The sequence below is a fragment of the Zootermopsis nevadensis genome, unplaced genomic scaffold (genome assembly GCF_977971745.1).
Source record: "Zootermopsis nevadensis isolate Lab colony 2312 unplaced genomic scaffold, Znev_1.0 Znev_ptg000001l, whole genome shotgun sequence".
Taxonomy (NCBI): Eukaryota; Metazoa; Arthropoda; class Insecta; order Blattodea; family Termopsidae; genus Zootermopsis; species Zootermopsis nevadensis.
Genome location: NW_028259133.1, coordinates 12,167,814 through 12,182,957, shown reverse-complemented (window position 1 = coordinate 12,182,957; position 15,144 = coordinate 12,167,814). Strand labels below are relative to the sequence as shown.

Sequence of the window (15,144 nt, the reverse complement as noted above, 5' to 3'; positions counted from 1 at the left end):
TATTACGAAAGGAGGAAGCACATTTAGTCCTCAAGACTGAGCCTTAGTTTAAATCTCAAGGAACATTATGACTTCTATCCAAATTCCCAATGGCCCAGCCATAACTTGACTACTAAGTATCACAACTCTAAATGTCTAAAATCAATCTCAGGGAATACTTTGTATTACATAACATTCTTAACACCACCTCAGTCAATGTAATTGCATATCACACACAGAACAGTATAAAATCCTATTTGTTTCTATGAAGTATCAATGGCTCCTAACACTATAACAGTAAATTTCTGTCTTCTGGGTTGTTGCGCTGTGTAGTGTGGTCGGGGCAGGCTACTCCATTCACATTCTGGCACCTATAAACCTAGTCCCACACACCCTATTGGCATATTCATCACCCTAATGACGGAGGCAGTATGACCTCTGAAACGTTGGTAAACATCGACCAGACTACACAGTGCAACAACCCAGAAGACAGAAATCTTCATTCTCACCGCTGTGAAAACCTCAAATCTTACTATAACAGTACTCTGCCATACACACATTCCAATATACTTTATTGAAATGGTGACCAAGTCCTGAAAATGATTTATGTTCTTCAGAGTTTTGGCACTATACAGATTCACTGGTAGACTCCAAAGCTTCAGAGAGTTTCAATCTTCAGGGCTAAAGTGCTGATGCTGGGAAGTGGAGGGATTTGCATAGCGTTACAGCAACAGAAGGCTGAGGGAGTGGGCCAATAAGAGATGAGAAATAAGGAGGGTAAAAGGTCCAAGCCAACGGGGAGTCGACAAGCAGGTATACAGCTGGGTGCTTCCTCTAATCCCAGAAATCCCTCCACTTCCTACCATCACTTCAGCCCTGATGATGGGGACTGTTTCTTGGACTCAATGGCATCTAGATGAGTCTACACAGTACCTAAACTCAGATCATTTCACTGTCACCACTATACAAACATCAAATTTCAAAAGTCCTGAAAATGTTGATGATCTTCATTGTAATGCCATGTGGTTTTTGTAGGTGCTTAATGAAGTTCTAAAGGGACACTGGTAACCGTAAGATTGCAGAGTGACACAACGAAGAAAACAACCAACATCTTCACAGCTACGAGAACCTCAAATTACACAATTCCTGGAAAAATTCTATATTCATTTTAGAGTTGCACTAGAAAAATATGAATTTGGGCCAACATAAAAATAACTAAATTAAATCCATATACTTCAGAACCTAATAGTTGCTCAGTTAATCAAAAAAATATGTGCCCTTTATGGAACATGAGAGCTCACTAGTGCCAACATGTATATGGTAATTATAATAACCTTATAAATTATGCTGTTACAGATCAACTATCGACTCAGGGGATTCAATTAAAGCTTAGTTAATATATATTGTATACAATGATCGTAAGCTAAACTGAATCACATATTTTGCTAACATATTAATTAGATGTATGAATAAAGGCAGAACATATCTGAAATGACACAAGTCACTCAGTCAGGAGCCACTGACACATCAGACCACTACCCAACGATATCAATATGTACATATGTCACTAGCCTGTGTGAAAGATTCAGTGTTAAAAAAAGCCACTTCAATTTCCAAGAGATGGCTCCATTTTTACTGTCATTTAAAAACAAATACTACTTATGCAATCCCAACACAGGATTTCTAACGTTCAAGTAAAGACTATTTAGAACAAAGCATGAAAAAGTTGAGCATCATAGTGCAATGACACATTCATTTCAAAATGCTTCTGCATGTCAAGAACTCCAGAAAGACAACTAAATAGATTAACACTAATACAAACCTCAATGTACATTCTACATTCAAAATCAGAAATTTCAGAAAAGTGTATTTACCCAGCGGAATAACCATACATCAAAAAATAACAAATACATAACAGCATTTAGCCAAACATATAGTACACAGCATTAACACCAACAAATACATAATTATCCAGTTCTCAGACAATAATTTAAATAATGTATGGTACTGCAGAAAGAACCTAAAATTTACTTTTACACTATTAAATATTGTGCATGGCTTAGGGAACAGCATTTAATGACACCGTTCTTAAATTTATTGGAAGAATATTTCCCCACAAGTAAAAACATTATATAAGTTGGCATTTCATCTACAAGACATATCTTAATAAATCAAACAGAACACTGTAAATTAAAAACCAAATCAGCTAATTTGTTTTCAAATCAAAACATCTCAGTAAAACATTAATTCCACAGTATTCTAATTATTCTTAAAATTTAAATAACTACATTTACTTTAAAAAGCTACAAATGTCAGCAACTGAGAACATCTGTAAGAATAGGTTTAAGAAAATTTAAATTGCAATTCAAAGTTGAATGCTCAAATATTGTACACATAGCACTTACAAAAGTTTTCAATATGAAATTTCAATTGAAAATTACTGATTTCCCCATCCCAACTATTATCATAGAAAATTTCTAAAATTTCTTCAAAATTTATAGACTACACAACAGTATACATGATCTATAGCTTTTGCGGTAACTGAGTTCAATGAAGCATTCTCGGGCAATCAGCTGCAAAAAACCGATGTTTCGAGAAACGTCTTGATCCTCGTCCTCAGGGATCTGATGTCTGTGAAGCCCAGGAAATCCCATAAATATACCCACCTGGACTGGGTGGTCACTGGAAAAGTGGGCAGTCAAGGTATACATATGACACCTACTGGGCTCTGCATACATCAGAGCCCTCATGATGAGGACTGAGACAGCTCTCAAATGTCAGTTTTTTTGCAGCTGACTGTACAATACTTCATTGTACACAACAGTACCTTTCCTACACATATAAGCTACTGCAGCAATTAATATATAATTATATAATTTACCAATCCACTTTACAATTACAACCTTTACATTTCAAACAGAAGATTAATTTAACATGCCATGGTAAGAGGGAAAGTCTTAGCAAGCCACGACAGACGAACGTTTGTCCCGATGTTTGTTTCGTGATATTGTCCTGGCTTTGTAAGCTGCTGCATTCATCAAGTGCTGAAAACATAAAGTATATAAAATACAAATTCATACACTTAATCAAGCAATATTTATTTCCCCTGCAAATACAACGAAAACAAAGTCAAACCAAAGAAAGAACAGAATCATAAACTCCATGTTACAATCAATTTACCAGACTTATGAAGGAGAGATCGTGTGTTTATTCATATTTTACAGGTGATGCTGTGTCTCTTAATACTTACAAGAAATACCGTATGAAAATCTGAATTAAAGAAAAGGTGCATTGTGTAGTCAATGCTACCGAATACAGACTGGTATGGGAAGTGTATCAGATGCGCCGAGTTCTTATGGAGGTTTCCCAGCATAATCCCATGTTTGGTAACACTGATAGCAAGGGAGTCTGAAAGTGGTAGACTTCAAATACAGGAGACAAAGAATGACATGGACAGAAGACAACAGTTTTAAAACATGACAGCAATTCAGAGAGAAGTATAAACAGAAAATTGCTGCTGGCTTACCAATCATCTCAGAAACTTTTATCAGTACAAAGCAACAGTATTTCAGAGTAAGGAAATGAATGTCAATCTGTCTGTTCAAGAAATTCCAAAAGGTAGGTTCAAGCACCATCTGGTGACAGAGAAACATGCTCGGTGTTACACGACAAACATTTCTGTGGCAAAACTTCAAAACCCACGGATACTGAGCTTTCTTAGCAACAGACTTTCTGGGCTGTAACAGGCACTGGATACACAAATAAACCGTGTTTCCTTTCTCCTCTGCTTCCCCTTCTGGGTATTTTTGGGTAAGTGGCGCTACCTCCATAATCTCTGATCCACATGCCTCTAAGCGACTGGCATCAGAAAATTATGGGTTGTGAGGAAGAGTTTCATCTCCTATTCATGGGTTCAAAAAACTGATGAAAAGTTAATTTTGAAATATATTTTAGGACTTCATCAATTTCCATATTAGATAGAGCCACCATATGAAAAAAAAACCTTATGCCATTTATTTCCTTGCTGAACCACGCTGCCACGTTTTACAAAAACCTATGAACATCTCAATTCTAACTTACCCGTTCAAGTTTTGTTTGCTTGTTTGCTGCATAGTATGGTGGAGACAACCTTTCACCCAGCTCAAAAATATCCCGCACTAGGTCATTCTCAGTTAAATGCAAGTTCATCCCAGATCCCAGTACCTGAAAAAATTGACACATAAAAAACTCGTAAAACAATAAGGCTATGCTTAAATGACTTTGTGAAGTACTGAGATATAAAAAAAGAAGAGAATGATCAACTCAAGATTATAATGGTCTATAAATTTAGAACAAAGTCTCTCTTACTTATATTACTTCTTAATTAATTTGCATCAGCATCAGAATAAATGTGGTAAATTCTTGCTACCATTCATTTCACAACCTGTAATCTTCCCATTTCTACAACCAGTATCTAAAAATCTAATGTTACTGAAGTATACAAAACTGCAATTTTTACATTTTGTTTCTTATGGAAGTAAATCCTGGTCTCTCCCTCTAAGAAAAGAACAAAGATTGAAAGTTTCTGATAACTAAGTGGAATATTAATTAATTCATTCATTCACTTCCACTTCAAGGAATGGGCCACTTACCCATTCTGGGACAGCTGCTCAAGGCAACTTGTCCTTATTTGAGTAGTGAGAGGCAAGCCCACTGACTGCACAATTTATACTCAATCCTGATTTGTCTTCTAGAGTCATCTAGTAGAGAATCAGGTAAGAAATGGCCGCTGAATTGTGCTTACGAAACATTCTGTTCATGCTCGTAAGGTTCTTTTACATGTCGTAAATCTACGACATGGGACCACCAACTTTGCTTCCCCTCCGAAGGAAGATGTGCTTCGGATTTTTATAACCCTTAAACATCCATCGACCTCAGTCGGGTTTGAACCCACAAACCTTGGGTCCAGTGGCAAGCACACTAACCACTTAGGCGTGTTTCTTAGTATGTACTGATGCTGAATTAAATCAAAGGAAGATGACATGGGCACAACATGTAAGTCATGGGAGATATTATAAATGCACATAATATGTTGGTCAGAAATAATACTAATGTTATTAACTTTTTGTTTCATTACAAAATCTTTGTTCTGTCCATCACTAAGAACATTCTACCTTAGAATAGGCTAGTTAAAGATAACATATATTAACTAGCAGAAAGATAATACAATTTTGACTATTATAACCTACGGTAGAATATTCTTACTAATGCATGCCACTATAATGATCCCGTTGACAATAAGCACAGATATGACATGACATGATACAATGCTAGGTCTTGTGCAGTCTCTCTCAGCTGTGCATTAACATTTTGGCAGTGGGAAGATAACGCACAACAACCGAAACTATGCTTGCTATTTGCTGTATTATATACCGAAGGAAACGCACCTGACAGAATGCATCATATTGTTTCTTGCGACACCATGAATCAAGTGCAAGTATTTCTTGACCAAATCTCACCTGGATGTCTGGTGGATCACCATCCTGGAATCACAAGCATTATTTCATGAAGAAAAGCCCTGAACAAAACAACATTATTCTTTCTGGAATATTCCCGTACAAATGTCTTAAGATGTCTTCATCTTTTCACATGCTGTTCATTACTCACACCCTACTTTACGTCAATTAGTGAGAAACCTGTCTTTCAAAAAAACACCTGGACAGAAACAAAAAGAAAAATTAAAAGTCTTTCCAATGCATTGTAATGTTCAAAGCTGAAATCTCCTATTACCTCTAACCTTTTAAAGCAGAAGAAATAATACTGAAGAATTCAGTCTGCACTGCAAGAAAACGCAACTCTTCACCATTACCAAGTTCCACTGGTTGATGCTGTTTACAGTGAGAATCACATGAAACGCATAAATACAAAATGAAGAGTTACTGATTGCTGAAACACGTTGGACATAGTTACCACTGGGCTTCAAAGGTTTAAAGACACTAACATAATGCAGAATGGTGCGCTTCAACATTATCTGTGCTTATCATGCTGCACATACTGTTTAACTAATAGATTTTTCTTATGTAAATTAAGCCCAACTAGCATGGTTTATGTTTATTTCAAACACTGAAGATGCATATGCTGTAAGTTACTACATAAAAACCAGTAGGTACAAATTAAGAGCAACATTTGAAACACATTATGCTTTTTTTTAATTTTGTTTTTCTAATACAAAAAACATTTTGGAATTGGGACTATTATCACCATCAGGAATGCTTGAGAAGGGGAACCTAATCAAACAGATTAGCTTATATACCAACATCACCTGTACTATGCAATAATAAAATTAGTTTTAAAACATTAGAATATCATGCCCAGACTAAAACTGCAAAATAAAAGAAGCATAAATACAATAATTTAAAACAAAAAGAGGTGATGCAAGTTACTGGGGGCTGAACATTCAGGAATTAAAAGAAGAAACTGGTATCAGTCGAACAACATTGAAAAGAGACCTCCAACAGTGTGTACAGCACTAAATGCAGTATCAACCTGTGAAACTCTCCTGCAAAAGACAAAGAAATGAAGTTAATTTTGTCCCGCTACGTGCTATATAGGCACTTGGGGTGAGTGGAGGTATAGCTCCTCTCTTTCTTGGCCTCTGCACTAGATGGGGTGAGTGGTCAGCATCACGCCCCGGCCGGCTTTACCCCCGGTACCCATTGTAGAGGAGGCTGGGTGGGCCCCAGAGCCAGTCTGGACACAGAGGTTAGAGGAAAAATCCTCTGCCCCCGTCAGGGATCGAACCACGGTCATCCAGCACGTAGCCAGTCACTATACTGACTGAGCTTCCGCAGACAAAGAAATTAAGTAAAAGACTCTATATCTAGCTAATCTCATTCATAATGGAAACCCAAACAGGCAAAAATCTCCATACAGGGACGGTTGATTTGTTCGTCAGATACACTGTATGGACTTCCCCTATCTTTGACTGCATGCCATCTATTGTTTGGTTCAATCTATAGCAACCCATGTTTCTTTCCACCTTATAAAGTGGTCTTCTTCACAGGTTTGTTGGTAACAACTTGAGAAAGCAGGAAACCAATGATTTATTTCTTGCAGAGAAATTAAAAGTTTTAATTTCAAACCATCCCCTTCTCATTACAAATCTGAATTACTGGAGGCGTCCACACTATTACAAGCCTACAGTTACAGCATTATTACTGCAGTAATCACCTCAACATAGTGTAGAATGTCACGGAAGCTTGATCGTTGCTGTTTTCTGTCCTTCTTGGCTCGGTACTTATGTGAGTCAGTAGCAAGCTGTCGCAACTTATCTACCAGCTGTGGTGTGGTGGCTCTTTGGAAGTCATCATTATGTTCTCGACCAAGTTCATAAGCCAGGGCTATGGTCTCTCCAGCTGCCATTCGCACATCCAAATGAGCTGAATCCAGCAATTCAGACAGCTGGTATATTTTGCTGAAAGACAAATGCTAAAAAATTACCTATGTACTCTTCTAAAAGCTTATGTCACATTCTGTGATCTTTATAAATTTCCGCAAACTCCAAAAATGAAAAAGTACTGCTGAACAAAATCAATCAGAACGTTGATAACATTCAGGCATGTGTGAATTGACTTTTTCAATTTGAGATGAGACTGTGGCAAAAAATTTGGAAAATTCCTAAAACAAGAACAGAACAAGAATTTTCTCTATCAGACTTCTTCTTCAATATATAACACAATTTTTGAATAATGCACTGAAGTGTACTACTTATCCCTTTTGATATCAGATTTAACCACTTGCTAATCTGGAATATTTCAATATGTTTCATGGCATGAAATAAATTTTGCTTATTAAAGCACAACTGGTTTCTGTCAGAGTAGAGTACATATTTCCTAAGTTGGCATTGCTGTTGTTAAAAGGAACTGACTGTTGGGAGAGGGAAAGCCTCACGTGGAATAAAGATGTATGAAGAGGGAATGAGACAGACTTACATTCTTTACTGACAAGGTGGGTCATGCTAGAATTACCTTGAATTATAAGCATGATAGATCAGATAGTTTGCATGTTGCTGTGCAAAGAAAAGCTGTTATCTAAAAATTGTCAAAGACTGAGACTGAAAAATCAACTTAAAATTATTTTCTCAATACCATCCTGGAAGTTGAGACTGACACACACCTAATAACTTTTTGCGCAATGACTTTTCTCGGAGTGAGAAGAGCCCTCATTACTGCTGCGGCTGCTGCTACTACTACTACTACCACTGTTACTTCTACTGAAAGATGATGGTCAACAGGGCACTGAACAACAAAAGCTATGGAATTAATTTATGAAAATTTGGATCAGTCCCATTAACTCATGAAAGGGAAACATCTACTATACTGTAGGATTTGAAGTTTTCATGGCGGTGGGTACAAAGAGTCTACAGCCCACATCATTCCAAATACACCATACATAATATAAAATAAGCAACATACAACTATTAACAATATAAAAAAGACACTATTGCCATACGCATTTCAACCTCAAGAGGTCATCAGGGAAATTTATTAATTCTAGAGTTCACAGGTACGGACAACGCAACCACAGATCGCCGCAGACCAGCTACGGACACCGGACTATCGGATCAATAGCTAAGTGCAGAGTTCAACCCTTATGAATAACAACATCTAGTGCAGTGTCGCTTGAAATACTTTTGTTAAATACCCTATTCATTATTTCTTTTCTAAATCCAGTTTAAACCATTTGATTAAATGAATTTCTCTGTTGCCACTGATGATGACCTCTTGAGATTGAAATGCGTATGGCAATAGTGTCTTTTTTATAGTGTTAATAGTTGTTTGTTTACTTATTTTATATTCTAATACACTACACAGTATGCAAAGTTTAAACACCATACATAATTCTGTTAAAAACTAAACCAAAGACTTACGAGGCAAATCCATCACTATTCTCAGACATGAGCATGTAAGTATCGCTCGGTGCCATCAGAGTCAGGAGGAGGCTCCAGGCGGAGAGAGCAGCAGCATGCAGTGACGAAAGCTCTGCAGATACTACTGGAATGGTTCCATTTCCTTTCAAGTATGACCCTGAGAAGATTGTTTCCAATGACTGCATCAGATGAATAACATCAGCCATCTCTCCTCCAGATAGGAAACTGCATAAGCCAAGTGCCCAACAGCACTGAAACATAAATATATGTTTATTTCATCTACTTGCAACATTGTAATTCTCTTTACAAGTTACCTTTTTCATTTTATTCACCATGACATATTTTAGTAATTTCATGTTAAAAAGCATTTTTGTAATAACTAATTTTATACAAGTGGGAGAGGTACTAAAACAATTAGTGCAATAAAAATATCCAAGGTTCCACTGCAACAAAACAAATGGCTACATCACCTTTGCTCTTGCTTTGGGTGATGCTGCTGTATCATGGGCCACTACAGACAGCACAGGTGCCAGTAATTTGCATACTTCCTCTGCTTCATCTCCAGCCCCAAGTTGGACACACAACAGAGGAGCTAACTGTGCTGCTGCTGCCTGTTCTGATCCACGACCCTTTTTCAAACTTCGCTCAATTCCATCAGCTAGCGTCAGACGCCTACAGACAAAAGAAACATTCCCCATAAAACGAAAATGTCTTAAAAACATTTAGTATAAATGTGGAAGTAAAAATATAATCTTGATTTCAGGGACAAAAGTAAAATTGAGGTGCCTTCTGATCTTATTACAGATTACCTTTCACAATACAACTGACATATTTGATAAAAGCAGTCTGAGAAATATGAATATGCAGAAGATATTCTTGAAATGAATTATACTCAAAATTCCTGCTTTAGACAGCAGCACACACTCAATGATTTTTAACTTGCAGGTGTGAAAATATCAGATACTGACCACAAAATTTTTAATGGCACTGTTAGCAATAAAAAGAACATTTGCATATGGGGCTGACAAAGAAATTGAAAAGGATAGTTTTTGAAAATAAATGGTGTCACATAACTCTGTTGACTAAAAAATAATGTGTAATATGAAACATGGTGGCGATCCTTAATGTCAAATAAACTGAATTGAAATAAATGCTGAAAAGTAAGAATACCAAATTTCTTCCATGCAGCAGGGGGTGTGACTTCTCATGTAAATACAATACTTTTGTGATAAAGAAAATCAAAATAGAATTATATGAGAAAAAATTGATATCAATTATCATTTACAAGAGCATGCAAACACTGAAATCCTCTCATGAAAATGTGTTCAGAGGCCTGGAAGCAGACATTACTGACAACATGAAAAACTCAGTTCTAAGTCCAAGAAATAATGCATGGCACTGATATTCTTGGGACAGAGATTACAGCAAGTCAGAAAGATGCAATACATGCCACGTGAAAAAAAAAATGCTGTCATATTTTTCACATGACATGCCTTCGTGAGTTATAATATTCTGATAAATTTTTATACTAAAATGGCATGCAAAGGTAAAACAAATTGCAATTCCATATAACATTTGTGACTTTTGTAGCATTTCACACCACCCACTTTCTAACATGCTTCTATACAAAAATTGAAATAAAAACAAGACCTCAGAAGTTTATCAAACAGATTTATGTAAAAAAAATCAGCGCAAATGATAATTTTATTTTCCTATTTTCAGTAAAAAGTAATATGTTACTGACTCAACACAAACATTTCTTCATGGGAAGAAAATAATGAGTTGTGGGAATACAAGAAATAAATGAAGAGGCTCGATTGACAGATGACCCATCTGCAGCGGAAACATCTTAGGAAGAGATAACTCAATCTCAGGCACTAGTCAGAATGACAAACAATACCTGTCAGACACAAAATCCGGTATACACTTCTTTATGAATGCCTTGGTAACAGATTCTAGTGATAATGTTCGACCCTGTGCTGATTTCTGATTGAGTCCATCAATTGCCTCTCGCAGTTTTTCTTCAAATACCTCTTCCTGTGTCTGTTCATCCACCTCATCGCCTCCTGCAATAATGTAGTTATGAATGTTTGTAATTCAATTAGTGGTCGTTAACTTACTAAGGTAAAATAAAAAATGCAGATTTACCATAACACTGTTACAAAAAAACATCTCATGTGTTGTACTTCAACAGAATTCCTAGGCATTTTTTACACAATGTCCGTCAGCTGTCAGTATCAATGAACAGATTGTTATTGCATCGTTTTTACTTTTCCTAAGCATTACATGTAAATCATAGGCATTCTAGGAATACCAAAAGATCAGCATTTTATGCAATGCCAAAGATTAGTTATCACCAAAAGCATTTTAATGCAGTAAGTGAAAATCAAGAACAGGGACACAAAATCTTAAAGAACATATTTGAAATCTGCTCTACAAAAGTACTCTGTATTTAATGCTAAGACTAAGAATTTGTTTTATATAATAGAAACCCACTAGCTACTTAACAAATGCAGCTGCCATATGATTAATACAATTTTGATGCATATTCATTGCCCTTACCAAATGTACTCACAAAATTCTTCCAAATCCTAATGATTCATACATGCAGCTATAGTATAATCACTAATAAGAGCATAATGATGGTAGTGGGAGGAGAGAGCAAGAGAGAGACAGTATACTCTTGATTTTACATCAGTAATGGATAACCACTTGTGTACAGTCTGCACTACTCTGGAGACTGCATGTACTATTCAAACATACAGTATTTTGCATTTAAATAAAGAATGACATTCCTTGACCTCTGACACTGATTTCACCATAACTAGATAGCAAAAATTGCATGATAATAAATATGCAGATGATAAATGACAGGATAAACAAATGGTAACTCACACAGACGCATCCCATAGACCCTATGAAACAAACTGTAAGACAAATACATCATAGCCAGAAAATACAAATGCAATATAAACATTTCTTAAGAACAGAATACACCAACAGACTAAACTGCATACACTCGCATTATTAACAATTGCTTATCCAGTTTACATTACATTTAGACACATCCCACAAATTCACTACATTCAAAAATATGATCTTATTGGAGAATCTCCACATGCATAAAATTGCATGCACTTATTCACAAATATAAAATCATATGCAAAATTTACAAACAAATGGTCAGTCAGTTTTAGTAGTACAAATTCCTCTATGGCATAAACAGTGTGGGCCAGGAGAAATTCTTTCAATATTATTTTAAATTTAATTACTGCCAGTAAATAAACATTTAATTTTCAAGAGGAGATGTAATTATTTACCAGATGTCATGGGAAGGCACATAACAGTGATGGTACTTGAAATTGAATGGTGAAACCCATTTTTATCAACTTCTCTTTGGATACTACCTTATGTAATGTGATGGAAAGAGCAAAATGGTAAAAAACAAAACAATTTAACTTCTTGGCAAAGTTCCTTTGACATGGGTGAAAAATAATAAAAATTAAGAAATAACAAGAGGGTATCAATAATTGTTAGTCTGTGTACAGATCCATTACATTAGAGTGGTTTTCCATTTGTTTATACAAGTGGTATATATTGCAGGCACAGATGGTGTTACAGAATTCAAGGGCAAACACATCTGAAATCTTACACATGATACATTATAAACAAAGTATAATGAATATCATAACTTTCAAAATAACTGAAAAAGAATTTCATATAATTATATTAAATTTACAGAGACTGAAATAATCTCAGAAATGTTTCATTATTACTATTCACATGCTCTGTATAATTTATGGAATAGGTTCTTACATAAAGAAAAGCTAAAACAACTATACTAGTATTAATATTAGAGATAGCATTACATGATTTCACCTTCAAAACATATACTCCAGGAATCCTGCTGCACTTCAATAAATGGCTTCCCTTATGACCACATTGCAAGTGAACTGACATTAAAATGTAGTCCTTAGCCATAGCACATCAGCTAAATTTTTGGATCCCTTTCAGATATTAGGCATTGCTCTGAACCTCTGTAGCAATCCAATTTGTTTCTATGGAATGTGAAAAAAGTTGAAAGAAAGCTGTGAATTATAGGGCTTATAACTCACCTTCTTCGGCAATGCTCTTTGTTTCTGACACAATACTGTTGACACTTGCATTGTCATTGACAGAATCTTCATCAGATGTTAGTCCAATTGCATCTATACGGGACTTCTGAACAAATGCTAAAAGAAATTCCAGAACAAATTAGATTTGTAACAGAATGATAAAATGCAATGTCCCACATAATGTGCACAAATATTTTATACAGTTCAACACAGGATGCAGTGAAAGCACTAACTATTGCACAACACATTTACAATTGTGTATCAATCATTTCCCTTGCGTAAGAAGAATAATCTGAAGCTATAAATAATAAAGAATCATAAGTGCTAGAAAAAGAGACAGCATAAAATGAACATTAGATGGCTGAGGTCATGGTAAATTTATTTAGATTTATAAAGCATAGTTCCCTCAATCATATCAATATATTTTATTTCTACAATATTTCATCTGTTTTATTATTTTCATTCATAATTTGCATGCTGTTAAGACCCCAAAAATGCTTACTGACAATTCATGAAGCATCAGCTCATGTTTCTGGTTCTGTATTATTGACAAGTTATAGAATCTGAAACAAAATAGTGCTTCATGTGTGTTGAAGTGTCATGGATGCAATACTACTGGCTGCATGTTCTTCTCTATACGTTTGTCCATTCTTACTACAAAACCATTAAAATGTACCTTCACTTAATACTCGGCAACCTTTTCCAACAATTTTATAACATAATTACTTCGCTTGTAAGACAAATGTATTGGTATTAATATTACTATGTCATAGGCGCACTAGCGTCAGGTGCCAGGTCACTATGGCAACTAACATTTTCATGACAGCACCTACAATTTTCTGCATATTATTCTGATGGTACTGTATCTTTGCATAATATTATGTAACATTCACAAATTTATGCCATGTAGTTCTGATTCCAGTGGCAGTGTGCAAATTGACACGAATGTTATTTTAATTTCTGATGTATATTCTGGGTCCTACATTTATAGTGCATTTGTGCATGACTGACATCAATTAAATTTATATCACAGTCTGAATATCTACAACTGCTGTAACAAATCTATGACGCAGTTAAAATTTATATAGGTTACTTTACTGTTTTATGTACTACCAGATGAATGTTCTTGATTCATAAGCACAGATATGTCAAAATACACCTAAATTCTGATTTTCTCCATCTCAAATTTTAAACTTTTTTCACAGTTGACCTTGGTGTTCAAGTCATGTCAATTACTAATTCTGAAGACATTAATTTACATACACGAGACTATATTAAATTACTACATTACTGAGAATGCTAAGATACCGAATGACTATATGGTGCGCGCATCTAAGTTCTTGTAATGTCTACACTATGTATCTTATCTCCCACAGAATTCTTATTCCTCGCGTATGTAATTATTTTTTTCACAAATAAAATTAACTGTCCAATGCTCAATGTCCTTTTTTCCAAAACGATTACCACAAACGTGAAAAATAATATTTAGAAAATTCCAAACATGGACGTGGTTTACTTTCAAACTATCAACAGGGTAATGACCAGCTATAGCCCTGCAATAAATCATATAATGCATTATTATCAACCTCACATACATTACATTGCCATATGTTCATATGGTATACCTCTCAAAACGTGGAGTCATCGGCCATAATGTTCTATTCCTACACCAAGGTCTTGAAAGCATGGCACTCACCTGACTTTCCCTTTCGCTTTCCTTTCGGCATGACTTCTAGAATTCCAAACTGGCCTAAAATGTACACTTAATCAAGACGGTGAACAATTCAATATAGTTTGTGGCCTACGTATATTTAATACTTGACATATAAATAAAATTTCACAAAAACTCATAAACATGATGCTCCTCACAACATGCAAAGCCAGCCTTCACGGCCAATAATCGCGCAAAGGATTCTGGGTGGCGTAACCATAGACACAATATTCCTACCAACGTTTGAAATTGTAACATTTCTCAACATTGCGCAATGTGTTCTCTTAAATTGGCAGGAGCGAGTGTTATGCTATATATAATTGATGACTAATTTAATTATAATGTGAAAATTAGCCTTGTGTCTCTGTAACGAATTATATCTAATTCGTTTAACAACCTGCAGTAGTCTCAATGACAGATGAAAAACCCAA

At 35.5% G+C, this 15,144-nt stretch overlaps 1 protein-coding gene across 1 annotated transcript; it reads right to left on the bottom strand.

The window, feature by feature from the left end:
• Positions 1-1,829: 1,829 nt before the first annotated feature.
• On the bottom strand, positions 1,830-14,922 carry Ifrd1 (Interferon-related developmental regulator 1). Its single transcript, XM_022064182.2, has 9 exons — positions 14,699-14,922; positions 13,003-13,119; positions 10,788-10,953; positions 9,358-9,559; positions 8,888-9,138; positions 7,189-7,432; positions 5,406-5,501; positions 4,060-4,182; positions 1,830-3,023 (listed from the first exon to the last, which is right to left on the bottom strand). The coding sequence occupies exons 1-9, from the start codon at positions 14,727-14,729 to the stop codon at positions 2,937-2,939; spliced, it is 1,317 nt and encodes a 438-aa protein (XP_021919874.1). The 5' UTR covers positions 14,730-14,922; the 3' UTR covers positions 1,830-2,936.
• Between the last annotated feature and the right edge of the window lie 222 nt (positions 14,923-15,144).